The 23,971-nt window shown below is 58.6% G+C and overlaps 2 protein-coding genes across 4 annotated transcripts in view; both read right to left on the bottom strand.

The window, feature by feature from the left end:
* Nucleotides 1–9,536, bottom strand: part of BAIAP2L2 (BAR/IMD domain containing adaptor protein 2 like 2) — a gene marked incomplete at both ends in the record, with an annotated part of 30,343 nt that extends 20,807 nt beyond the window's left edge. The window contains 4 exons of the mRNA XM_080706129.1: nucleotides 7,118–7,179; nucleotides 7,541–7,627; nucleotides 8,415–8,490; nucleotides 9,486–9,536. Of these exons, the coding sequence (XP_080562255.1) occupies nucleotides 7,118–7,179; nucleotides 7,541–7,627; nucleotides 8,415–8,490; nucleotides 9,486–9,536 (276 nt within the window). The remainder of the gene's footprint in view (nucleotides 1–7,117; nucleotides 7,180–7,540; nucleotides 7,628–8,414; nucleotides 8,491–9,485) is intronic.
* A 1,339-nt stretch (nucleotides 9,537–10,875) lies between these two features.
* The window catches only part of PLA2G6 (phospholipase A2 group VI), a gene marked incomplete at both ends in the record, with an annotated part of 33,596 nt that continues 20,500 nt past the window's right edge, over nucleotides 10,876–23,971 (bottom strand). For 2 of the 3 annotated variants that reach the window (XM_080705129.1, XM_080705130.1), the window contains 9 exons: nucleotides 10,876–11,020; nucleotides 11,172–11,245; nucleotides 11,679–11,846; nucleotides 13,266–13,420; nucleotides 13,767–13,903; nucleotides 15,832–15,982; nucleotides 18,136–18,299; nucleotides 19,171–19,249; nucleotides 21,777–21,885. In XM_080705129.1, the coding sequence (XP_080561255.1) occupies nucleotides 10,876–11,020; nucleotides 11,172–11,245; nucleotides 11,679–11,846; nucleotides 13,266–13,420; nucleotides 13,767–13,903; nucleotides 15,832–15,982; nucleotides 18,136–18,299; nucleotides 19,171–19,249; nucleotides 21,777–21,885 (1,182 nt within the window). Of the gene's footprint in view, nucleotides 11,021–11,171; nucleotides 11,246–11,678; nucleotides 11,847–13,265; nucleotides 13,421–13,766; nucleotides 13,904–15,831; nucleotides 15,983–18,135; nucleotides 18,300–19,170; nucleotides 19,250–20,727; nucleotides 20,890–21,776; nucleotides 21,886–23,971 lie in introns of all 3 variants that reach the window. The other variant, XM_080705131.1, reaches the window with a different exon arrangement.

Here is a 23,971-nt window from a genome sequence, read left to right as displayed (position 1 = left end):
ACCACTCGCTCCTCCTTGAAGACCCTCCTTTGCTGGTTCCAGCTCCCCAGCCTCACCTGGGCCGGCCCTTCTCTTACATCCCGGCTGCCTTGCCTCCCGGATCCCCAGGCCAGTCCCCAGAGTGCAGGCCCTGGCCTCTCCTCCGTCTCCACCGCTGGGCACGGGAGGACGCCCAGATGCATGGCTCCGCCTAGGCCTCTCCGCTGATCCAGGCTCCTCCATGTGACTGAGCCACCATCTGGTCGGTCAGGCTACACCTTGCTGTTTCTTTCTTTCACACCTGATGTCCATCCATCAGCACATCCTGTTGGCTCCACTCTCTACAGTCTCTCCTCAACAACCCCGCTATGATGCCTCCCTCCCCAGCCACATCTTCCCCATCACTGCAAGAGGCTCTTCGCGGGTCTCCTGTTTCCACGTTTGCCCTCTTGGCACAAGAGCCAGAGTTATCCTTCCTCAAATATAAGCCAACCAATGAACAATTCGAAAACGGAATTGCAGCTGGGCATGGTGGTGCACACCCATAATCCAAGTTATTGAGAGACTGAGATAGGGGATCACAGCTTCGAGGCCAGCCTCAGCAGCTTTGCAAGACCCCCAGCAGCTTAGTGAGAGCCTGTTTCAAAATAAAAAATAGCCGGCGGGGCATCATGGTGCATGCTTGTAATCCTAGTACTTGTAATCCTAGTACTGAGACAGAAAGATTGTAGGTGTGTAGCCAGCCTCAGCCACTTAGCAAGGCCTTGTTTCCAAATAAAAAATAAAATAAGTCTGGAGGTATGTGTAGCTTGGAGGTAGGATGCCCCTGGGTTCAATTCCCAGCACCACAAAATCAGATAAAATAAAATAAAATAGTGCTGGAACAGCCGGCCATGGTTGCACATGCCTGTAATCCCAGTACTTGGGAGGCTGAGGCAGGAGGATTGGAGGCTTGAGTCTAGCTTCAGGAACTTAGATCCTATCTATCTCAAAATAAAAAAAATAAAAAGGTAGAGCTCTACTGGTTGATTGATTGTCCATGCGGAGAAAAGTGGACCTGACTCACTCCATACACAAAAATAAACTTGAGATGGATCATAGGAATAAATGAAAAGCCCAGAATAGAGAGTTTCTAGAAGAAAACAGGAGAATATCTCTGCCACGAGATGGGCAAAGATCTCTTGGCCAGTGCATAAACATGAACTATCTACAAAAACCTAACATTTCTTCTCATCAAAGACAGAAAGTAAGCCAGGCATAATGGTAGTCCCAGTACTTGGGAGGCTGAGACAGGAGGATCACAGGTTTGCGGCCAGCCTCAAAAACTTGTGAGGCCCTCTGCCACTCAATGAGACCCTGTTTTCAAATAAAGAATAAAAACAGGTCTGGAGATATAGCTCAGAGGTAGGATGAAGACTGGGGCGTGGTGGCGCACACTTGTAACCCCAGTACTTGGGAGGCTGAGACTAGAGGATCCGGGTTCACTGCCAGCCTCAGCTACTTAGTGAGGCCCTCCACAATTTAGTGAGACCCTGGTTTTTTTTTTTTTTTTTTTTTTTTGTACTGGGGTTCCTGGAAGCCCTTCTACCTCCAGACTAACTCCCAGACCTATTTTTACATTTTTATTTGGAAACAGGGTCTCCTAAGCCAGCGCACACGGCTGGCTTTGAACCTGCGCGATCCTCCTGTCTCTGCCTCCCAAGCATGGGGATTACAAGCGTGCGCCACCACGCCCAGCCTGAGACCCTGTTTTAAAACGGCGAGGACGCCATCTCCAGTCACTGCTGGTGAGTGCAGAGCTGCACAAGAACCATTGGCGGCTCCTCCTCCTCCTCCTCCTCCTCCTCCTCCTCCTCCTCCTCCTTCTTCTTCTTCTTCTTCTTCTTCTTCTTCTTCTTCTTCTTCTTCTTCTTCTTTATTCTTTCTTCTTCTTTTTTCTTTCTTCTTTCTTCTTCTTGTGGAGGGCTATTGGGGACTGAACTCAAGGGCATTCTAACTCTTAGTTACAGCCGCATGTATGTATGTATGTATGTATGTATGTATGTATGTGCTGGGGACTGAACCCCTAGCCTTTTCTTTCTTTAAACAAGGTCTCTCTGTGTTGCTGAGGCTGATCCTGAACCTGCAGCCCTCTTGTCTCAGCTCGGAAGCTTCTTATAAGGCTAAACACTCATCCATGCTATGACCCTTATATTGCACTCCAGCTATCTGCAGACATACGCCTACAGAACGACAGAGCTGGGTGTGGTGGCGCGTGCCTGTCATCCCAGTACCCGGTAGGCTAAGACAGGAGGACCATAGCCTCAAGGCCTGCCTTGGCAACTTAGCGAGGCCCTCTACAACTTGGTGAGATCTTCCTCAAATAAAATAAAATAGGTGTGGGGGTGTAGCTCAGAGGTAGAATGCCCCTGGGTTCCATCCCTAGTGCTACAAAAACAAAACAAAAATGTAGAAATAATTTGTAAGAAAGGCTATACATAGCCGGGTGTGCTGGCTCACGCTTGTAATCCAGCATTTGGGAGGCTGAGCCTGTAGGATCGCTGTTTGCAGACAGCCTCAGCTGCTTAGTGAGGCCCTCTGCAACTCATTGAGACCCGGTTTCAAAATAAAGAATAAAAATAGGGCAGGGGGTGTAGCTTGGAGGGCGAATGCCCCTGGGTTCCCTCCCCAGAACTGCAAAAAAGAAGAAGGAGGAGAAGAAGAAGGAGAAGGAGAAGGAGAAGAAGAAGGAGATGAGAAGAAGGGTATACAAGGATGTTTAAAGCAGCCCTGTTTATTTTAAGCCGGAAACAACCCGAGTGGCCACCACCAGTGCAGGGATGTCCAGAAAAGTCACACTATGTTCATACAGCTGAATACTCAGCTCCACGACAGAACTGAGGGCTGACGAGTGCAAACCCATGAACTCATCTCGGACCTGAGTCAAGGGGACGGAGCTGAGCACGAGAGGCAGCGAGTGGAGGTCCATTCCTGGGGAGTCCTAGAGCGGGCTGGATCCATCTCTAGAGATACAAGTTAGCGTGTGGTTGCTCCTGGGGGAGGAGACGGAGGGAAGGGACACATGGAACGTTCTGGGCTGATGGAAATGTCCTAAATCTCATCGAGTATGGTGGTTCTGTGGTGTCAACAATTGCCAAAGCTTGTGAAACTCAACACTTAATAACTGGACTTTTTCTTGTTTTTTGGTACTAGAAATTGAATTCAAGGGCATTATTATTGTGGCCAGCCTCAGCTACTTAGTGAGGCCCTCGGCAACTTAGTGAGACCCTGTTTCAAAATGAAGAATAAAAAATAGGGCTGGGGGTGTAGCTTGGAGAAAGAATGCACCTGGGCTCCACCCCAAGTACCACAAAATAAATAAATAAATAAATAAATAAATAAATAAATAATCCCTGGGGGTGTAGGTCAAAGGTAGAATGCCTCTGGGTTCAATTTCCACACACAAGCACACCACACCGTGAGAGAGAGAGAGAGAGAGAGAGAGAGAGAGAGAGAGGAGACACTATCACCTGCCTGCCAAAACTCCAGCAACACTGCTCTTGCAAGCCCTTCCTATGGAAGCTACTAGAGAGAAGGCTTCCAAGGCAACATTGATATTGACACAGGACCCACAGACAAGCATTTAGTTGTAGACTGAAGTTAGTGAGGGTTAATAAGCCAAGAGGAGTGATCCCCATCTGAATCCTAGTATTTGGGAGGCTGAGACGGAGGATCACAGGTTCAAGGCCAGCCTCAGCAACTTAGCAAGACCCTATTTCTTCTTTTTTTTTTTAGTGGTACTGGGGGTGGGACGCAGGGGTATTCTACCTCCAAGCTACACCCCCAGCCCTATTTTTTATTCTTTATTTTGAAACAGGGTCTCACTGAGTTGCAGAGGGCCTCATTAAGTAACTAAAGGCTGTCCTTGAACCAAGATCCTCCCGTCTCAGCCTCCCGAATGCTGCGATTACAAGCGTGCGCCACCATACCCGGCTGCAAGACCCTATTTCTAAATAAATAAAAATAAGGATGAGGGTTTAGTTCTGAAGTCGAATGCCTCTGGGTTCGATCCTCATTACCAGAAAAAATAGATAATAATTGCAATGTTGAAAGATATCAAAAGGGTTTAATCTATGGTACTGATGCTGGTGAAGAACCAAGGAGCGGCCACCTCGGGAGGCGCTGGGAGCACTTCGTGGTCATCTTGAGGGCTGACGCGAGGGAGGGAGCTGAGGCTTTCTCCCGCCTCCCCGCATGGGGCACACGGGTGACAGACGGGGAGAAGTCGCCATCTCTGGAGGTCGCCCAGCGAGCCAGCCTCAGAGGGGAGTCAGGCAGCGCCATGGGACTCCATCACCAGTTACTTACCAAGTTGCTGAGGCTGGTCTCAAGTGTGTGTGTGTGTGTGTGTGTGTGTGTGTGTGTGTGTGTGTTGCTGGGCATTCCACCTCAGAGCTACACTCCTAGCCTATTTATTTATTTATCTATTTATTTATGGTGGTACTGGGGATGGAACCCAGGGGCCTTCTACCTCCGGGCTACACTCCCAGACCTATTTTATATTTTATTTGGAAACAGGGTCTCTTAAGCCAGCTGAGGCTGGCTTTGAACCTGCGCTATCCTCCTATCTCAGCCTCCCAAGCACGGGGATTACAAGTGTGCGTCACCACGCCCGGCATTTTTTATTTTTTATTTTTGAACAGGCCCTTGCTAAGTTGTGACAGCCTCACTAAGTTGCTGAGGCTAGCTTTGAACCTGTGATCCTCCTGTCTCAGCCTCCCAGATACTAGGGTTACAGTGGTGCACCAGCACTCCCAGCAAGCCCAGCAAGGACTGCGGGGACTTTGGCCAAGTTCTAACCTTGGGATGTAATTTTAAGACTGGTCCGCCTTGTAACAAGTCATCAGGCTCTAGTTTGCTCAGTGAGATTCTTGGTATCTTTTTTTTTTTTCATTTGCAATTTTATTTTCTTTTTTTGGTGGTACTGGGGTGGAACCCAGGGGCTTTCTACCTCCAGGCTACAATCCCAGACCTATTTTATACTTTATTTGGAAACAGGGTCTTACTAAGTTGCTGAGAGCCTCACTAAGTAGCTGAGGCTGGCTTCGAACCTGCGCGATCTTCCTGTCTAAAAAGTTGAAAAGAGGAAAAAAAAAAAAAACCCACACATCTCAACCAGACCCTGTCCCTTTGCTAAAAACTCACTAATGGTGTTGCTTTCACACAAAGGAATGGCGGCGATGGCCCTGTTCCCAGGCAGCTGTCTCCCCCCACTGGCCCTCCTGCCCACTGCAGCCCTGGGCCTGTCCACGCTGGCCCCTCGGCCCCCGCCTTCCCTGCGTCTCCCTGGCTGACTCCCGCACCCGCTTCAGCCTTTCTGGACGGCCCGTTTCTAGTGATGTCTTCCTTGACTGCTAAAATCCTGTTTCCAGCCGGGCGTGGTGGCGCACGCTTGTAATCCCCGCGCTTGGGAGGCGGAGACAGGAGGATCGCGCCGCGCTGGCGTAAGAGACCCTGTCTCAAAAATATAAAATAGGTCTGGGAGTGTAGCCCAGAGGTAGAAGGGCTTCCAGGAACCCCAGAACCACCAAAAAAAATAATAATAATTAAAATAAAATAAAATAAAATAAAATCCTGTTTCCCAAACACTTCTCCCCCTGCCCTGTTTCCCCACAGTAGATTCCGCCTCTAACGGGCTGCGTGCATAGCCGCTGACATCCCGTGGGCTTTGTCGGCCCCCTCCATGGAGGGCGGGTGTTCTGCGCGCCGTGGCCCTGGTGCCCAGGGTCACATGACCATGGTGTGCGCGGCGCGGCGGCCCTGGCGCTGCTCTGCCCGGTGCGGCTCTGGCTGGGGCCCTTGCGCAGCTGTCACAGCCAAGTTGCTGGTGCCTGGAGACAGCTCTCCTTACAGAGCAGGACTGGGCGACACTCATCCCTGCCCAGCCCGGCTGTACCACCAGTGAGGGGAGCCACTGGACGAGGACGGGAGGCCACAGGCTCCATGACTGATACCCCGGCCGGCCCCCGGGCTGCAGAGCTCGTCACACCCCAAGGGTCCATGGGAGCAGTACGCATGGTTTTGTGACGATTTAATGCACTTTTATTTTGCTAATAAACTTGATCCCTGTCCCAAGCCAATCAGTGTATTCCAGTGTTCCCCAAAGAGCACCCTGATTTCCAGGGATTCTACCCTCACCCCTGTCTGAGAACCAGGGACTATCACAACTCGCTGAGATTTCCTTCCGAGCCTTCCGAGGCCCCTCACCAGCGGAACCCCATCTCCCCGCTCTGCCAGGCTCCACACTCTGGGCCCCTTCCCCAGCAGCTTGCCTCCTGGAACGCTCTCTCCTCTCCACCTAGCCAAGCCCCTTTCCGCTCCTGCCCTTCATACCCGTGGAGCCCCGCTGGGTACCAGGCCCCTCCCAGGCTCTGGAGCCACAGAGGAAAGAAGAGCCGTCCAGCCCTTGCTGGACCAGGCAAGCTCAGGTAAGGTACCGTGGGACGCACAGAAAACAGCTTGGACATCACTTCACTCCATCCAGAACGCTGAGGCAGGGAGTCACAGAGCCTGCCGCTGCTTGTGCTGAGCTTTGAGCCCAGTGGCTCTGGCTGGAGGGCTCTCTCTCCTAACTGTACAGGGGTGGCTGTAGCTGCCAGGGGTCAGGAGAGTGTTGTGGAGGAAGGACAACTGTGGAGGACAGCTGGGAGGGACTGTGGCTCTAGGCTGGAGAGTTGGCGGGACAGCAGCTTGGTGGCCGCCTCTGCAGAAGCCCAGCGGGGCTGGGTGTGCAGGGCCTGGGGCCCCTGGTGGAGCTCATGTTTGGGTCAGACCCTGAGCCGGCCCCCTGGGAGGCGGGGAAGGAGAGAGGGGCTGGAGCTGCTGCCCCTGGGCCACGGCCCTCCCTGTGCCCGCTCCCTGTTCACTCTGGAATTGTAGGTAATGACATGTCTGAGGTGCAGTTTCCCCCTCTGTTAAATGGGGGTGGAGATGGCGCCAGCCTTTAGACGTGGTCAGGCTGCCACAGGGAGAGTGACCAGCGGAACCTGCCTGGCGGGAGCTGGGGCGGCAGGTGCTGTCTCGCCCAGAGCCGCGGAGGACCACAAAGTGCTCAGAGGAGGGAGGCGCACAGCCACTCTAGGCCGGGACTGGTACTCACCACCACCTCCAGGTCGGAGTTCAAGTGCCGCTGGGTGTCGGACATCTGTACCAAGATCTCCCCTGGGGGCAGGAGGGAGTTGGGGTTCAGCAGGGAGTGTGGCCCACCCGCCCTCTGCCACAGCCCGAGACCAAAGTCCAGGAACCTCCCATATGGCTCTAGGGAATCTGCAGGCCCAGCCCTGGAGCAGCCTGCGGGGAGGTGGGGAGGGACCTGGCTCCCCCCAGGGGCGTGTTCCTGGGAGGAAGGAAGGCAAGGGAAGCCCCCTCTGGATCCTAGAAGGTGGACAAACATGGCCTCATGCCTGGGGGGGGGGGCATCGGGAGCACAGGTGGGGGCCTGGAGCCAGACAAAGGGAGGAGGCCCCTGAGGAGGTGGGCCCCCCAGGCCCAGGAAGGGGTAGGTGGAGGGAAAGAGCCTCACCCAGAATCTGCGAGGTAGAACTCTGCAGAGCCTGCTCCCCAATCTTCTGGATGGCACGGAAGTATACCTCTGCCGCCTCTGACAGGGCTGAGGAGAGAAGGCGCTGTCCAGGCCCAGCCTGCGTCTGCCCCCTCCACCGCCCCCGGAGGCTCCCCTGGGGCAGGAGAGAGTGTGTGCAGGGCTGCTGCAGGGCCTGGCGTGTGTGTGTGTGTGTGTGTGTGTGTGTGTGTGTGTGTGTGTGTGTGTGTGTGCGCGAGGTGCCTGCTCCAGGCCTGGCGTTCCGTGGCCCTCCACACACCAGCTGCAGGTGTGGCGGGGAGGGCTGCACAGGTGTGTTGTGGGATGCAGGAGAGGGAACAAGCTCTGCCTCTGAGGTCCCAAGGCAGGAAGATGGGGGCAGCCCCAGCTTCAGTGTTGGTTGGGCTAGTGGAGGGTGTTGAGAGATGCAGGCGGCCATGATAGGGGTGGGGGTGCCACAGCGTGCCTGGATGGGTGGCCGGTGACCCTGAGGAAAAGCAGCTGGGGGTGGGTGGGGGCTAAAGTAATCCTGAATCTGGGGTGGGTTCCAGGGTGGCATCCAGGAGACACAGATATGTGTGCACCTTGGGGTGTGCCCCAGTCGTGTGGGGCCTGAGACTCACTTTCCCTAGGAGCATTTCCAGGCTTTGGGGCATGGTTGGGGCATAGGGGTACAAACTGGGACCCAGGAGGGGCATGAGGGACCTGGCCTCAGGAGTTCGAGGTGAGGCTGTGGCAGGCAGGTACAGGGCTGAGGGTGAGCCCAGTTCTGGTGCGGGCTGCAGAGAGCATGGGCTGGGCACCAGAGATTGCAGGGGTGGCAGGTGGAGGGGGTGGGCCCGAGGCTGGCACTCACCGTGAAAGGCCCGCAGGTAATTGTTGCCCAAGTACACCAGGTTCTCCAGGGCGGGGTTAAACTGTTCCATGATGCTCTGGACCCGAGGGCAAGGGAGGCAGGGCGTGGAGGTGGAGGGCGATCAATGGATGGTGGCGCCCAGACCCATCCAGGGGCCTCTGAACTCTGGGAGCCCAACTAGAAAGCTGGGGTCACCCAAGTCCCAATGCGTGGCTGTGGGGCCACCTTCTGGGGGCTTTTTGAAGTGGCCTGGGTCCCTTCTCGGGCTCTCTCCTCCTCTCCACCTAGGCAAGCCCCTTTCAAAGCTCTCTCCTGCCCTCCATGCCCAACGGAGCCCTGCAACTTGGTACCAGGCAGAAGCTTGTCTATCAATTGTGGCCCCTTGGGCACAGCCCAGCCCTGCCCTGTGTCCAGGCCTTATGGGGTTGGACACGGGACGGCCAACAGTTCCCTGGGGGGCTGAGGCTACATGCAGGTCACTGTGGGCCGCTGCAGGCTGCCCTGGGCTGTGGCCAGCTGCAAAGCACCCTGGGTAGGAGAGACCGCCTTGGACTTGTATTTGAAATCGGGTCTTGATTCAAATCCCAGCAACACTTCTCTGTCCTTTTGTGACCTTGAACAAGCCGCTTAACCTCTGTGGTTTCCGTTTTCTCATTTATCAAACATGTGGTTCTTTTCTATGTCGCAGGCAGGGTGCTATGAAGCTTGCACATAAAGGGCCCTGCATCGGAGGTGCCCCAGGAATGCCTACGCAGCGACCCCCGTGGAGGCTAGACAGGAGGCCTGAGCGAGCTTAGACAGAGACACAGTCCCCACTGTCCCCATTCCCAGCAGCCAGCTCCTTCGTTGGCATGCCCACCTCCTAGGCTCAACTTAGGGGCCCCTGCTCGAGCTACAGCGACCCTGGGCCCAGGTCCCATCCCGCCTGATGGGAGCAGGAGGTCTTGGGGTCCTGTGGGGCATGCGGCTGACTGTTCCCAGGAACCCACACTGCTGATGGCTCACGGCCCCTCCTTCCCAGGACACCTGCCGGGGACCTGCCCTCCACCGGCCCAGAGGCCCTGCACTCACCTTGTAGATGGCCATGGTGGACCTGTAGAGCTGGTCCATCTCGGGGGCCATGGGACGGCTGCGCTGGTGCCAGGAGCAGCAGCTGGACAAGCAGGAGGTGGGCGGTGGCGGCAGGGCCGGTGGGTCTCCGAGCACCTTGCCGTGGGCCGCAGGAGGCTGGGAGTGGGGCCTGCAGATGGAGGCCTTGGAGGAGGCGGCTGCTTAATTATTCACCAGCCAGGGAAGTCGGGTGCGATCTGGGGCGTAACCGGACCCCGGGGAGGCATCCTGTGACGCGGGGGTTCGTGTGACCCGCCCTTCAATTATTTACCCTTCTGAGGCGGGCCAGTGGGCATGCGTGCACCCCACTCTCTCTGGTCACTTCTCTCCAAAGCCCCTGGCCCTAGGGGACCCATCCTGCCACCTGCCTCTGGAAGGCAGTGCCAGCACCTCGCACTAGAGCACCTCAGCGCACCACGTGGGCCTCCTGCGGACGCATGGGTCCTCAGGCCTCTGATCTTAGCCCCTTTGGCCTGCACCTCAGGGTGGGGTGGCAGTGCTGGGGCTCCCATGCCCACCCCTGCGCCCCACTCCTCCAAGCACGCTGGGGGGAGGTTCAGACTGGACCCACACAGACCTGGGGCCCCTGCCTGACCATGCCCACGTCCTTTGCCTCGACATATCTCAAATGGAGCTTTACATCACACACACACACACACACACACACACACACACACACACACACCCCGTGAGGATCGAGGCCTCTTGTGGGCCTGGCAGCTGCCTCTGGACACCCTACTATCTGGTTTGAGGATAGAGGTATCCTGTCCCCCGGAGGCTCTGGCAGAGGACAAGGGTCAAGGCTGAGGGCACTGGGGTGGGGGCAGGTCAGGCTTACACCACAGGGCATAGCACAGGCAAACTTGAGTCCAAATAATTTATTTCACAGTTTGAGGTGGCCCTGCGCCCCTCCCAGCCCTCAGGTCTTTTCAGAGGGAAGGACAGGTGAGCCTCAGGCGACCTTTGAGCTGGGATGGCACAGGGTGGGGCAGGGGGTGGCCGGCTGTGCTCAGGGCAAAGTCTAAGGGCATCCTGCCAAGTCTGGCTCTCCCCGCCCTCTGAGGGCTGCACGTGTGGGCCCTGGAGAGCCCGTGCAGGCGCCTGCAGATGGCTGAGGCGACAGGGCACTGTTAGTGTTGAGCTGACAGGCGCAGGTCGTCGGCGGTCAGTTGTCCCTCACAGTTAGGGAAAGGGGCCAGGGCAACTGGGCTTTGTCGGCCTGGGCTGACAAGAGGTACAAGAGGAGGGAGGAAGGCCTTCGCTCCAGCCCCGGCCTGGACAGACGTGTTGCTGTGGCCTGGCTCTGCACAGCGTGGGGGCCTCGCCCGGCCTGGCCGGCAGGGCCCGGGACTCAGGGTGAGAGCAGCAGCTGGACGAGCTTCTGGAACTGCTCCCGGTGCTCGTAGATGTAGACCTCGGTCTCCCAGAGCGCGTTGACCAGCACGGCGTCACTCACCTCGTCCAGCATGATATCTGTCCCCAGCTGGGGGTTCAGCCTGTCAGGACAGAGGAGGAGGGGTCACCAGGATGCTCGGCCTGGGTGGGGCCAGAGCTGAGACTGTGGTGGGCTAGGGGAGGGGGAGGGCTGGGGTAGCCGCGGGGGCTAATGGGTTCGACCTGGCCAGGGCGGGCCAGGCCCAGCCTCACCTGAAGTACTGGATGCCCACCATCTCGCACCAGGCCCGGGCCCTGTCCACAGCCCTCCCGTCTGGATCTGTGCACTGGCAGGAAACAGCTTCCGTAAGCCCAACCCACAATGCCCAGTACTGCCCTTCTGGAGTCCCTCCAGGCCCCCACACACCACCATTAGCAGGGTGACTTTGGGAAGCCCCCTCCCCTGGCCAGAGGGGCAGGGTCTGCGTTTCACTCGTGCCTCAGGGGAGGCCATACACGGTGTCCAAGGGGCAGTGGGGGCAGCAGCTGAGTGGACAGCCCTCCAGGCCCCCTCCCACTGAAGCCCTTGTCTGGGATTCCATGTGGGACTTCTTGAAGGACCCTTGAGAACCCCACTGCTGGTGGCCTTGAGACTGAGTGGGGAGCTCCTTCTCCACCCTGGAGGGACAGGATGTCTAGAGCCCCGCCGCTTCACCCACGTGGAGAGGGGGCTGGAGGCGCGGGGGCGGGGAGGAGCGCCCAGGGAGGGCCCAGACTCACGCAGTCCACCACCATCTTGCCTAGTTCCTTGGCCCCAAAAACAGTCTTGGCCAGTTCCCAGGGGTTGCTGGGGCGGAAGACATCCACACAGGTGACGGGCACCTGTGGGGACCTCCCTGTCCCCAGGGAGACAACAATGGAGAGTTTCTTCACCTTGCTGCCCTGACCCTGTGGGGAGCGAACAGGGGGGTCTCAGTGGGGCCCTTCCATGGGTGGGGCCGGGGAAACGAGACCCAGGCCGGACACCTGAGCACTAACCTCCCAATGCTGGCCCTGCAGGCAGAGCAGCAGGCCCGGCCTCTGAGCTCCAGCCCCTCCCAGCGACCCACTGGGAGGGCACCCGGTGCCAAGCTGCGTGGCCTCCAACCCACCGCGAGCGCCCGCCAGCCCAGGCGCTGCCCGCGTGACTCAGGCCGCTGAGGGAGGGAGGGCGCTCCTCTGTTACTTGCCGGCATTTGCCCCATTACCTCACTAATCTTCCACCGCGTCTGTGGAGAGGGCAAGGCTGCCCACTCTACAGATGAGCCTCTGGGGAGCTCGGGCGGGAAGACACCTGCCCAGGTCGCACGGTGGTCACAGGGGCAGCGGCATGAGCCCAGGACCCTGGGTGCCACCCCCACAGGCCTTGCTGCCAGCTTGCTGGTGGCCCTGGGTGAGCCCCGGGCTCTGGGTGCAGCCCCCTCCTGCCTAAACTCCACTGCGCCTGGCTCAGGCTCTCCCACCCGTGTCTCTGACTCCTTCAGGAAGCCACTCTGCCCAGTGCTCCCCAGGGCAGGGTGCTTCCCTCTGACAGCCCAGCGCCTTCTGCGCCCCCATGGCTGCTGGGACTTCCTGATTACCAAGCCAGTGAGGTCTTCTGGCCAGCCTGGTTAGGTGCTGTCCTAAACACTTGAGAGGTAATGCGTGGCCCTCAGGACAACCCCATGGCAGGCAGCCATCGGCCAGCTCAGGGCAGGCAGCCATCGGCCAGCTCAGGGCAGGCAGCCATCGGCCAGCTCAGGCAGGCAGGCAGACATTGGCTAGCTCAGGGCAGGCAGACAGACATTGGCTAGCTCAGGGCAGGCAGAGGCGGGGTGGAGTTCAGCCACCTGCCGGCCGCCTCCCCTGGCATGCTGCCTCCCCTGGCACGCAGGCCTCACCCACCCTGCACCAATTCCCCAGGGTGAGGGCCCCACTTTCCTGTGTCAGTGACTCTGGAGACTCTTTGGGGCTCCCCACCCCCAAAGACCTCAGGACCTCTGTACTGCCGGGACTCTGAGCAATGCTCATCCTCCTACTGGGTCCCACACCAGACATGAAGGGGGGAGTGTCCCTATTTATGGGCTGTCCTGCACAGGATGGGAGTACCAGGATGGGCAGAGTAGAAGGCACGCAGGGCAATGCCCTCCCACCCAGCACAGCTGTTACCCCAACCCTTAGCACTGATGGGCCTCAGAATCCTGCTGAGCACAGGGCTCCAGGCAGATGCCGCCAGCCAGGCAGGCTCAAGCGTGCCAACACCTGCCGCTGAGCGCTGCAGACACCCGAGCCCAGGAATACAAGCACCTGCTCCCCCGCTGGCCTCCTCGGACCTGAGGCGGCTCTCACCTTGCGGATCATGTCCTGGTTGTATTCATGGATCTCAGTCATGGCGTCCAGTGTGGGGTTGTTGGCCAGCAGCCCGCCATCCAGGAAGCGCCCATTGGGCCGGAAATAGGTGGGGGCCGCCCCACTGCTGCGGGCCGCCCGCCACACCAGCTGGTCTGCACAAAGGGGAGGAGGGTGACCCATGACACAGGCCTTATGACCCCTGCACTTCAGATTCCAGAGTGTGCTGCCCAGGGGGTGCAGAAAGAGAGGCAGGCCGTGGGTCCCGCTGCTCCTGTGACCCGGCTCTGCTGCCCGGGGGGGGGGGCAGGTGCCACCAAGGGCCCCCAGGGCCTCCTGAGCCTGTCCAGGGCCCGACAGCTCCCCACCAATGCCTGTCTTCAGCCAGTCGAGACCAGGGCAGTGGGAGCTAGGGCGCTGGCAGTGCCCAATGCCAAGCCTGTACCTCCCACCCAAGCCTGCAGCTGCTCGGGCCACAGACGCAGAGAACATGGTTTTAACCTGAGGGCTGAGTTGGAGGCTTCAGGTTAATGTTCTGGTTGAAACGGGGCTCCCTGACGGCCTCCGGAGCCTCGTAGTTCCGGAAGAGGTGGAGCTCAGCCGGCTGCCGGTCCGAGAGCGTCCCTGTCAGCATCACCCTAAGGAGAGAGCCAGGACGCTGACCACCCGCCCTTCCTGGGCCCCACACTCACACCCCAGGTCCTGGCAGCAGAATCCCCACTCCCACGGGCCCCGGGACCCCCAGTGCTCTGCGGAGGTGGGCTTCGGCCCCCATGCCAGCCTCCCCCAGCAGGCTGCCCCGCAGTGCTGGGGTGCATCAGACCCATAGAAGGCCGTGGAGGCAGGCTGGCAAGCTTCTTCCACACTGCTGACGGCTTTGGCCTCACACCAGGAACCCCCACTTCTAGCTCCTCCCAAGAAGCTGCCGCACTGCACCTCAGGGAGATAGGCTGCACAGGCCCCCATGGCAGTTCTACGAAAGCAAACTGTAGCTTGCATTTACACACATATTTACACTCACATACACAACAGAAAAAGAAACCAGTGAGCCAAGTGTGATGGGACACACGTGTAACCTTCTTACTTGGGGGCTGAGGCAGGTTTGAGGCCAATCTTAGCAACCTAGTGAGACTGTTTCAAACTAGAAAAATAAAATAACATAGGGTTGGGGCTGTGGCTCAGAGGTAGAACTCCCCTGACCCTGAGTTCAATCCCCAATAAAAAAGTATATATACATATATTACATATATGCTGGGAAGTGTAGTTCATTGGCAAAGCGCTTTCCCCAGCCTGGGTGAGGCCCTGACTTCGATCCCCAGCAGTGCCAAAAAATAGATATCTGGGTAGATTGATCATTAAGCTTCTTCATAATCAAAATTCACGCAACCCAATATTGCCCCAAAGTGGCAAAGCACTTGAACCAAACTTTACTTGAGGAAACCCAAAAGGCCACTGAAACATATGAAAAAGTGTTCTACCTAATTAAAAATCAGGGAAGTGAAAATTCAGACCACACCAAGACACCATTTTATACCCACCCCTGGATTTGTAAAGAAAAAGCTGCCTGCCAACCCACTGTGCGCAGGGCTGCAGAGCGGCAGGGGCTCTTGGGCCTGCTGAAGGGACCGACTCTAGACGCGCCCTTGGGAAACAGGCAGGGGCCCTAGAGTCAGGGCCCTGCGTCCTCCAGGGCTCGGCAATTCTGCTCCTACACACGTGCCCAAACAGGCACAACATGTTTACTGTGGGACTGCACAGTCCCAAACAAAACCACCCGAAGGTCCGTCACAGGACCTGGAGAAGCAGCCGCGCCCGAGGCCCTGTGAGCGGCCGCCGACCTCTTCACCTGCCCGTCCCCATGCCTGCAGAGCTGTCCCCACAGATGACAAGCACATCCCACAGGCGCCAGGCACCTGAGAGGTGGTGGCCGCGGCCGTCACCACAGCTCGGCCTGGATGAGGGGGCGGCCCTCTCCAGGCGGCTGGGCGGGAGGAGCCGAGCCAGCCTCTGCAGGGCTCCTGGGTTGGTGGAAAGGGAGCCTCCGGAGAGGAGCCCGAGGTGAGTCCCTGCCGTGCGGCTTCTCTGCCCAGCGGCTCCGAGGCCGCCCCGCCGGTCCCTCATCCGGCCCACGTGAAGCTGGGGCTGCTTCGCGCAGTCCTCTGGGCTCCAGCCTCCAGAGCAAATGTTTTGGACGCCGCCTCCTCTTGGCGCTCTAGCCTGGCTTGCAGGAGGTCGGTGTGTGGGCAGAGCCCGCTCACAGTCGGAGCTGAGCGGCGCTGTCTCGGTGTGAGGGAGCGCTCGTGTACACTGAGGGAGGGAGGCTGAGCGCCCTTCGGCCTGGGCAGCAGGTGCTTCCGCCAGCTGGAGATCGCAGGCCCCCGCCTGGCCGGGCCCTCTGCGTGCTGAGTGGGAGCCACGTCTGTCCTGGCAGGGTGCCCTCTGCTCCAGACCCGGACCAGGTGCTCCTCCCGTGCCCCAGGGGTGTGGGCGTGAGTGGGAGGAGCCGCTGCCCCGGGCCCAGCTTTGGCAGCCTGGCCGGCTGGGCGGGGTGGGGTGGCGGGCTTACTTGGGTTTCTTGACGTCCGTCATCTTGGTGTGCTCTCCGAACTCCCGCTTCAGGAACTCCTCCAGGGGCCCCGACTCGTAGGGCCGCGAGCCCCGGAACACCTCGTCCTTCATGCGGAAGTACACGCCGCGCATGTAGGCCATGGACTTGCCTGGGAGGAGTGAGGAGAGTTGGGGGCCACACACAGGACCCCACAGGACCCCGCGGGAAAGCGGCCCGCACTGCGCCAGCCGTGGGGGCCACAGGCCAGCCTTGGGGGCTAGCCGGCAGGAAATACGGGGTCAAGGGGCGCACAGCTCAACAGCTGGAACAGATTTTATTCTGGAATAAAAGCTGGGAGAGGGCAACTGGGCAGGAAAGAGTTCACGAGTCCGGAGCCCCTTCCTGCAGACTCGGGGCCTTTTAACGGGTTCAGGAGAGAGGGAGGCGAAGCAGCTGGGTATTTCTCCGATTGGTGAGCCTGGCACTGGGCCAGAGCAGGTAAACTCATGGGGCTGGGAGATGGTGAGGGGCATTTTCTTGCCTCTGCTGAAGTCTTTTTGTTCTCAGCCTCCTACAGCCAGGCCTCACAGCCCTCACAGTGCCCACACCACCACCTACACTAGGCCCTTCCCTGCCAACTTCCTCCTGTAAGACAGACCCTCCAGCAGTCTCACGCTCTGGACTTGATTTTGTACTCACAGTTTATATATATCATTTTCCTTACAGAAGGGCCCTAGACGTGTAAAGGCAATTAAAAGCTAGACCCGACCTGTGCCACAGAAAAGAAGGGATACCCTGGCCTCTGAGAAGCTGGCAGGCCCGGGCTGCACGAGCAGAGGGCCAGCTGAATCTAGGCGACTCTCACACCCTGCACACTCCTGGGAGTCTGAAGACTCAGGATGAGGGACACAGCCCCCGAGGACAAGGCAAAGCGGGCCCGGTGATGCACACCTGGAATCCCAGTACTTGGAGTAGAGACAGGAGGGCCACAGGTTTCAGGGCAGCTGCAGCAATTTAGAGAGACCCTCAGAAACTTATCAAGACTGTTTTGAAATGTAAAAAACTGAAAAAGGGCTGGGGGTGTAGCTCAGAGGCTAGCTACTTAGGCTCAACCCCCGGTACCCAAACAAAACAAATAAAAGAAGAGAAGGTGGCAGAGGTGAAGCGGAGGAGCCCTTCCTGGAGAGGCTGGGGCCTCTGCCCACACTGCCTGGCCCAGGCCTTAGGCTTTACGGAGCCAGGCAGTCCTGAGATGGCTCTTCTGTCATGGAAGACCACGGCGGGGCCGTGGCGCCCCTGAGGCCAGGAGACACAGACCCCACTGCCCGACTCACTGTGTGACCCTCCGAGGTCTTCAGTTTCACCTTCTGCCTACCTCTCAGGGGTACGCTGAGAGTCAATAGTAATGAACTGCTGAGATGACCAAGTCCCCACGGCTTTCCAATGACAGCCCCCCCCCCCCCGCTTCCTGCGGCCTCTGCTCTACCCGGCCTCCTCCTCACATGGCCCAGAGATGCCCGTCTGTGTGGAGCTCCAGGAAAGGGAGGGCTCAGCTCTGCACTCCAGCGCCCGGCACAGGCCTCACACATGGGCCCTGATGGTCCCCTCCAGGGCCCTGGGTCCCCAGGATCCAGATTGCAAGGTGCTTTGTTCCAAGGTGAACATGGAACGCGCCAGAGCAAGGGGTGCCAGCCAGGGGTGTGGGGCTGAGGACTGTCCCCCTGGGGTGGCTGGCCCTGACCCACCAGTGCCGTCCCCACCGCACCACACAGTTCAAACAGCTATACGGAGGAGCTGCCACTGAGTTACACATGGCCTACCTGTACCACCCCCTCTGCAAGGCTACGCCAAAGGGGAGAGGGTCAGTGGCCTGTGGCCTGGATTGGGGGTCCAGGGGACCGCCCTGCCCAGCGACACTGGGGATGAGCCACGTGTCTCTGGACCGCCCTCCCACGAAGGGCTTTATTCCCCTGCAGAGCAGGGCTCGGGCGTTCTGCGGGTCAGTGGCTCCTCAGTCTAGAGGCTGCCCACTCCAGCCCTCGAGTGGCTCTGCCACACGCAAGACCGTGAGGTCCCGGGTGGTGCCTTACGGGGTGGGGTGTGGGGTGTGGGGAGGTGGGGCCTTGACCACACCACACTATACTCCTACCCCAGCTGTCTGCTGGGCTGGGGAACAGCTCGGGCAGGACCCACCCACACCCTTGCTCCTTTCAGACCTGAGCCCCAATACCACAGCCCCCCAGAGGGCAACGGGCCCTGCCCTAGCACACCGCGCACGTGTCCTGCAGCTGTGCAGACACACTGGGCCCGGGAGGTGCTCACTGTGCAGAATGGCCAGGGCCAGGATGCCCCCGGTGCTGGTCCCTGCCACCCAGTCAAAGAGGTCCTTGGTGGCCACGCCGGAGGCCCTCTCGATGGCGATGAGCAGCTGGATGATGACCAGGCCTTTCACGCCCCCGCCGTCCAGGCAGAGCAGGTGGTCGTGGCTGCGGGAGAACACACGGGACGCGGAGGGGCTGTGGCACCTGGCCGCACACCCCCGTTCTCCCAGCCGCCGAGGCACGAGCAAAGCTACGAGCCCGCCATGGGGCCCGCGTGTGCAGCATGGGGCGAGGGCGGGCAGGTGCGCGTCCAGGGCACACGTGATAAGATGCCGTGACGAGGGGTTCCTAGGGGACGCTGGCGCCTTCGGGCAAGGGTGGCAGCCACGCTCCTGGGACTAGGAGTGGAGGCTGCGTCTGATGAGAGAAGAGTGCTTTCCCTACAGGAGAGAGGGGAAAGGGCTCGGATCTGGAAGGCCTGGGCGTGGGAGCAGGTCACCTGCCTCTCAGGGCTCAGCTCTGCATCTGCAAAGTGAGCCCGCTCCTCCTCCCTGGAAAGGGGCTGGAGAGGAAAGCTAAGAACAAACACCCACATCACGAGGAAGCAGGAGAGTCCTGGGACCTCGCCTCCATGGCCGGCACCTCGCAGGCACCAGGCCGGTGCCTCGCGCCCTCTGCGCCCTTACCCTGGCCTGCCTCCTGCCGCGCACCAGGTGCACAGCCTGAGAAAGCAGAATCTGCAGGGCCAGGAACTGGGAGCAGCCACTGGGGCCCCTGTGCGGAGGGGTCAGGGAGGGGAGCGCTGAGGCAGCCTTTGGCCCTGTGGCGGCCCAGCCACGTGAGCCTGCACTGGTCCCCAGAGCCCGCACCATCTGTCAACTAATGAACAAGCAGGTGTAGGCCCAGAGACGCAGTCTCAGCTCTGCACCAGAGGACTAGACGAGCTGCCTGGAGGCTGTGTGGCAGGGACACAGAAATGCCCGAGCCCACGGCACCAGGAAGCCCCGCACAGGCCCCTCACCCACACTCCACTTACGTCCGCTTCTCGTCCCTCATGGAGCTCAGGATGAACGCCGGCTTGCGGGCTCGGGAGATGTGCACGAGGTCTTGCAGTTCTGCGAGGCACAGGGCAGGGTGACCCCACATCCCATGGGTCCCCACAGCCAATCCAGAGCTGTGCCCCCATGGCCCCACCCTCACCCACTGCCCCCTCCTGCCTCCTGCCCCAGGAAGGGCTCTCTGACCCCCGATGGCCTGCCAGGGAGAAACTCATGCTACAGTGAAGGCCCCACACTGCCCAGCCTGCTCCCAGCTTCTCCTCGGTCTCCCCCAAAACCCCAAAGCATGGGAGCCCTGATGTGCACCAGTGTTTGTGTGCCAGGGCCAACGCTGTTGGCAGCCCCCTCCAGTCAGAGATTGCTGCTCCTAGCCAGAGCAGGCTCTGAAGAGGCCCTGAGACCAGTGCCAGGTCATTTAGCCAAAAGGGCTGAGGAAGACATGGCTGAGGCTGAACTCCACAAATGAAGGGAGCCATCCCAGCACCCCGGTCCTGGCCCCAGTCTGGAAGCCTCCTCGGCAGCCTCTGGGCTCAGGTCCACCCACCCCCTCCTCTGTGCCCAGCCCACCCTGCTCACCCTCCTGACCAACAGCGCAGCCCCAGGTGCCCCACCCAGCAGTGCCCTGGGAGTCTGGCAGGAGGCGGCTCAGGGAAGCGAAGGGGCCAGGCAGGCAGCAGCAAGGCAGGTCTGCCCTCCCAGGGAGAGGCTACACAGCAGGCAGGGGCAAGCAGGAGACTGGCTGGCGGGGCAGCCTGGAGTTCCAGGCAAGGGGCAGGGGGATGCGTGCGGCTGGGTGTGCAGCGGGAGAGAGCTAGGGCTACCAGGGGGCGTGGCTGGGCTCAGCGGCCTCCCTAGGCCCAGGCGTTACCCATCTGCCGCCGCAGCCCAGGCCCACTGTCCAGCCTGGCTTGGGTGCCTGCCTGCCTGCGGAATGGAGAGATAAGATGGGGTGAGGGGCTCATGGGAGATGACAGGGGGAAGCGGTGGCTGCCTGCTTCTTCAGAGCTCCAGGCCGGACTCGGTGACCCTGGCTGCCTTGTGTACGGACCCCAGTCCCAAACAACCTAGGTCCCTGGGCATCCATTCTAGATGTCAGGGCAAGGGTTGGTTGCCTGGCCTCACTCAAAAGCCTGTAGGTCGCTGATGGGCCAGCAGGGGGCGCACCAGGCCATACACAGGGACAGAGTCAAACATGTGACACCCTGAAGCCAGAGGGCCAGGGGCAGGGCGCCTAATAGCACTGCCCGCCAGGAGCTCCCAGGGGACAAGAAGAGGCCCCCAGAGCTCCCAGGGGACAAGAAGAGGCCCCCAGAGTGCCACGTCTGGGTGCTGGGAGGCCATCCTGTCCTCTTGGGACAATGGACTGTGGGACTCAGCTGGGATCCTGGGCCTCTGGGATGGGGTGGTGGCTACCTGTGCTAGCCGGTGTCTTGCCCATCTTCCCTGGCTCCTTTCAAAGACTTCCACCCTGGGGCCCATTTCTCTCCAGCCTGGGCACAGCTGGCGAGCTGGGGAGCTGAGAGGGCAGCGCCTACCTAGGTTGTTTAAGCTGATCGGTGGGGGCTGAGTTCTTTCCAGGGAGAAGGGCTGAGGAGATGCGGTGGAGCTCTGCTCCGAGGGGACCCCCTGGATGAGGGGGAGGCGGTGGTCGGCCCCCACGGTTCTCAGCAGAGTCAAGAGCGCCTTCCTGGTGACAACTTGTTGTGGTTTGGCAGAGGACAGAGATGGTGTCAACATGCAAGTCTGCGGCCCTCCGTCCACACACGGACCCGTCCCCTCGACCAGGCGCCCTGGGTGTGTGGGGAGCCACCCTGGCGGGGTGCTGCCTCTGCTCGGTTACATTGGAAGCAGCCTCCGAGGGCTGGGGCAGTGCTGGGCTCGGCGCGGGGGACAAGTCGCCCTGCCTGATTACTGTGGGATCCTTGCTTTCCTCCCCTCCAGCCAAGGAAGCAGGGTGACCACCTGCCTGGTTCTCAAAAATGCCAAGTGGACAGTTCCTTTCAGAGTTCAAAAGAAACGAGCCAGCCAGCTGAAGGGCACATGCCCACAGGACAGAGGGGACAGAGGGGACGCCATAGCAGCAGCAGCGCATGCACACGCCCACAAACACACACGCACGCATGCCCATGCAGATCCAGTGCACGCTCGTGGTGACCCTCACAGCCCCCTAGATCCTTCAAGGGGGCTCCAGCCCACTGTGAGGAAGACCTGCCCTTCCCAGCCTGACCAGGCTCAGTGGGCACCGGTGCAGCCCATGCCGGGGGCCTGTGCAGTGCAGTGCACACACACACAAGCGTGCATGGGCTCCTGCCACGCAGAGCACACACTAACCCCATGCCTATTCTGCCACTACGGCCCGGGCCCTGCCCCGCAGCAACCTCAACACCTGACATGGGCTGGGCTTCGTGGAAGGGAGGGGCCCTCGCTCGGCCAGCCCTGGGCCCCTGTGTTGAGGGCAAGGAGCAAGCTCTTCTCTGAGGCCCATGTGCTCCTGGCTGCTCTCAGCACGGGCCTGGTGGCCGGAACTCCTCCTCCGTCCCTGCACCCTCCTGCCCAACTCTGAGCCCCAAGGCAGAGTACGTACGCTTGCTAATCTTGGAGGCTATGAACGCAGGAGTCTCCCCGAAGTCATTCGGGGTGTCCACCTCCGCCCCGAACACGATGAGAGCCTTGATCATCTCCACGTTGTCTTTCTGTGCGGGGTGGAGATGGGGTGGGGAGATACGCAAGAGTTCAGGAACATGGAGATAAAAGGACCCTACCTATCACTAGCCGGGGAGAAACACTGGGGCCCTCCCAACCTCCCGTCCCGGGGACCCGACCCTTGATGTTTGCAGGTTGGAACCCTGCGAACAGGCTTCACAGCGTCCCCAGGCAAGGGCTTGGAAAAACTGGAGGCGACTTAGCCCACCTGCGCCTCCAAGGACACTGCACCCACGCCCCTGGCCCAGAAGCCCTAGGGACAGTGAGGGCCAGCTGCGAACAGCTTCAGGAGGAACAGGGAGAGGGTGGCTGAGGACTGGGAGGGCCACGGTGCCATCTAGTCCAGAGAAACTGGGCACACTCTTCCCCACAGCACCTCTCCACAGTGTCATGCACTTAACCTTCCGGTGGCTGGGCAGAGGGGCAGGGCAGGGCGTGGCCGCAGAGGACAAACCAGGGGACTGGCCCCCTAGAACTGAACGCTGGTCTTGTTACCTCCTTCTTGTGACCCGATTCCCTGCCTAGAGAACTAAGCAGTGTCTAGAATAGGGTTCTCCAAACAGCTCCGCGCCTGCCATTAGAATTAACATGGGCACAAGAAAATATGTGTGTTTCACTTACAAGTTACATGTTTCTTTGGGGGTTTGCTTTCATGTGTGGCACGTGTTTACCACTTCTGTGGTGCTGTAACTGCATTCCTGATAAATTTAAGTAATGTTTAAAGTGAGCCAGCTTGAAGCAATCCTCAAGTACATAAACGAAAGGTGGTTGATGACGGTGCCCAAAACTGTGCCGAGGGTATGGGAGACAACTACACCAGCAGTCCTTGAAGCAAGACCCGTGGTCCCATGAAGCCATGAGACATTTCAGAGTCTTCGGAGTTAAAACTCAAATTAAAAAAAAAAAAAAAAAAACTCAAGATGTCACCCGCTTTGGGAGGCTGAGACAGGAGGATCGCAGGTTTTCGGCTAGCCTCAGCTACTTAGTGAGGCCTCAGCTACTTAGTGAATAAAAAAATTAAGAATAAAAATAGGGCGTAGCTCGGAGGTAGAATGCCCCTGGGTTCCATCTCCAGTGCCAGAAAAAGAAAAAAGAAAGAAAGGAAGAAAGGAAGGAAGGATGGACGGACGGACGGACTGGGAATAGATCTAATTTGCAGAAAAACTGAAGCTCTCCTCAAATAGCTTACGATTTGGGAGCATTTCAGATTTTCAGGTTAGAAATGCCCAAGGGGTAAAATCTATGAAAATATTCCAAAATTCAAAAACTTGCGATCGGAAATACTCTGGTTCCAAGCATTTCAGATAAGGGACACTCATCTTGCCCTCTGTAATGAACAGGTGAACACGTGGAAGCCATGCAAACTCAGTGAACCGATATTTTCCAACAATGACACAAAATCAGACATGGGTAAAAGAGTCAGGCAGAGCACAGGAGAGCCAGTGAATGCTCATGTAACAAAGCACGAAAGGCTCCTGGAGATTGATTCCTCTGGTCTCAGCCTCCCGAATGCGGGGATTACAAGCGTGAACCACCACGCCCGGCTTTTTTTTTTTCCAGTGCCAAGGATCTAACCCAGGGCCTTACACATTAGGAAAGTGCTCTATCAGTCCTGGCCCACAATTATTGTTATTTTTAAATGAATTAATAAATATTCTTTTAAAATATGAAATAGTAAATATAGATAGAAAAAATCCATATAAATAAGTCTCTGGGATCCCCACTATTTTTTTTTGGGGGGGGGGTTACTGGGAATGAAACCCAGGGGCATTCTACCTCCGATCAACACCTCCAGCCCTATTTTTTATTCTTTATTTTATTCTTTACTTTGAAACAGGGTCTCACTAAGTTGCAAAGGGCCTCACTAGTGGCTGAGGCTGGCTTTGAACCTGCACAATCCTCTGGTCTCAGTCTCCCAAATGCTGGGATTACAAGCGTGCGCCACCACGCCCGGCTTCCCTCTATTTTTTAAGCATATAAAAGGACCAAACAGACCACAAAGCTTGAAAATTGCTGAACTAGACCATTCCAAGGGCCCATTCAGTGCTAAAACTGTCCATAGTCTTATTTATATTT

Source organism: Muscardinus avellanarius (assembly GCF_963383645.1).
Source record: "Muscardinus avellanarius genome assembly, chromosome: 11".
In the NCBI taxonomy this organism is placed as follows: Eukaryota; Metazoa; Chordata; class Mammalia; order Rodentia; family Gliridae; genus Muscardinus; species Muscardinus avellanarius.
The sequence above is the reverse complement of the archived record's forward strand: the minus strand, read 5'-3'. Positions and strand labels throughout refer to the sequence as shown.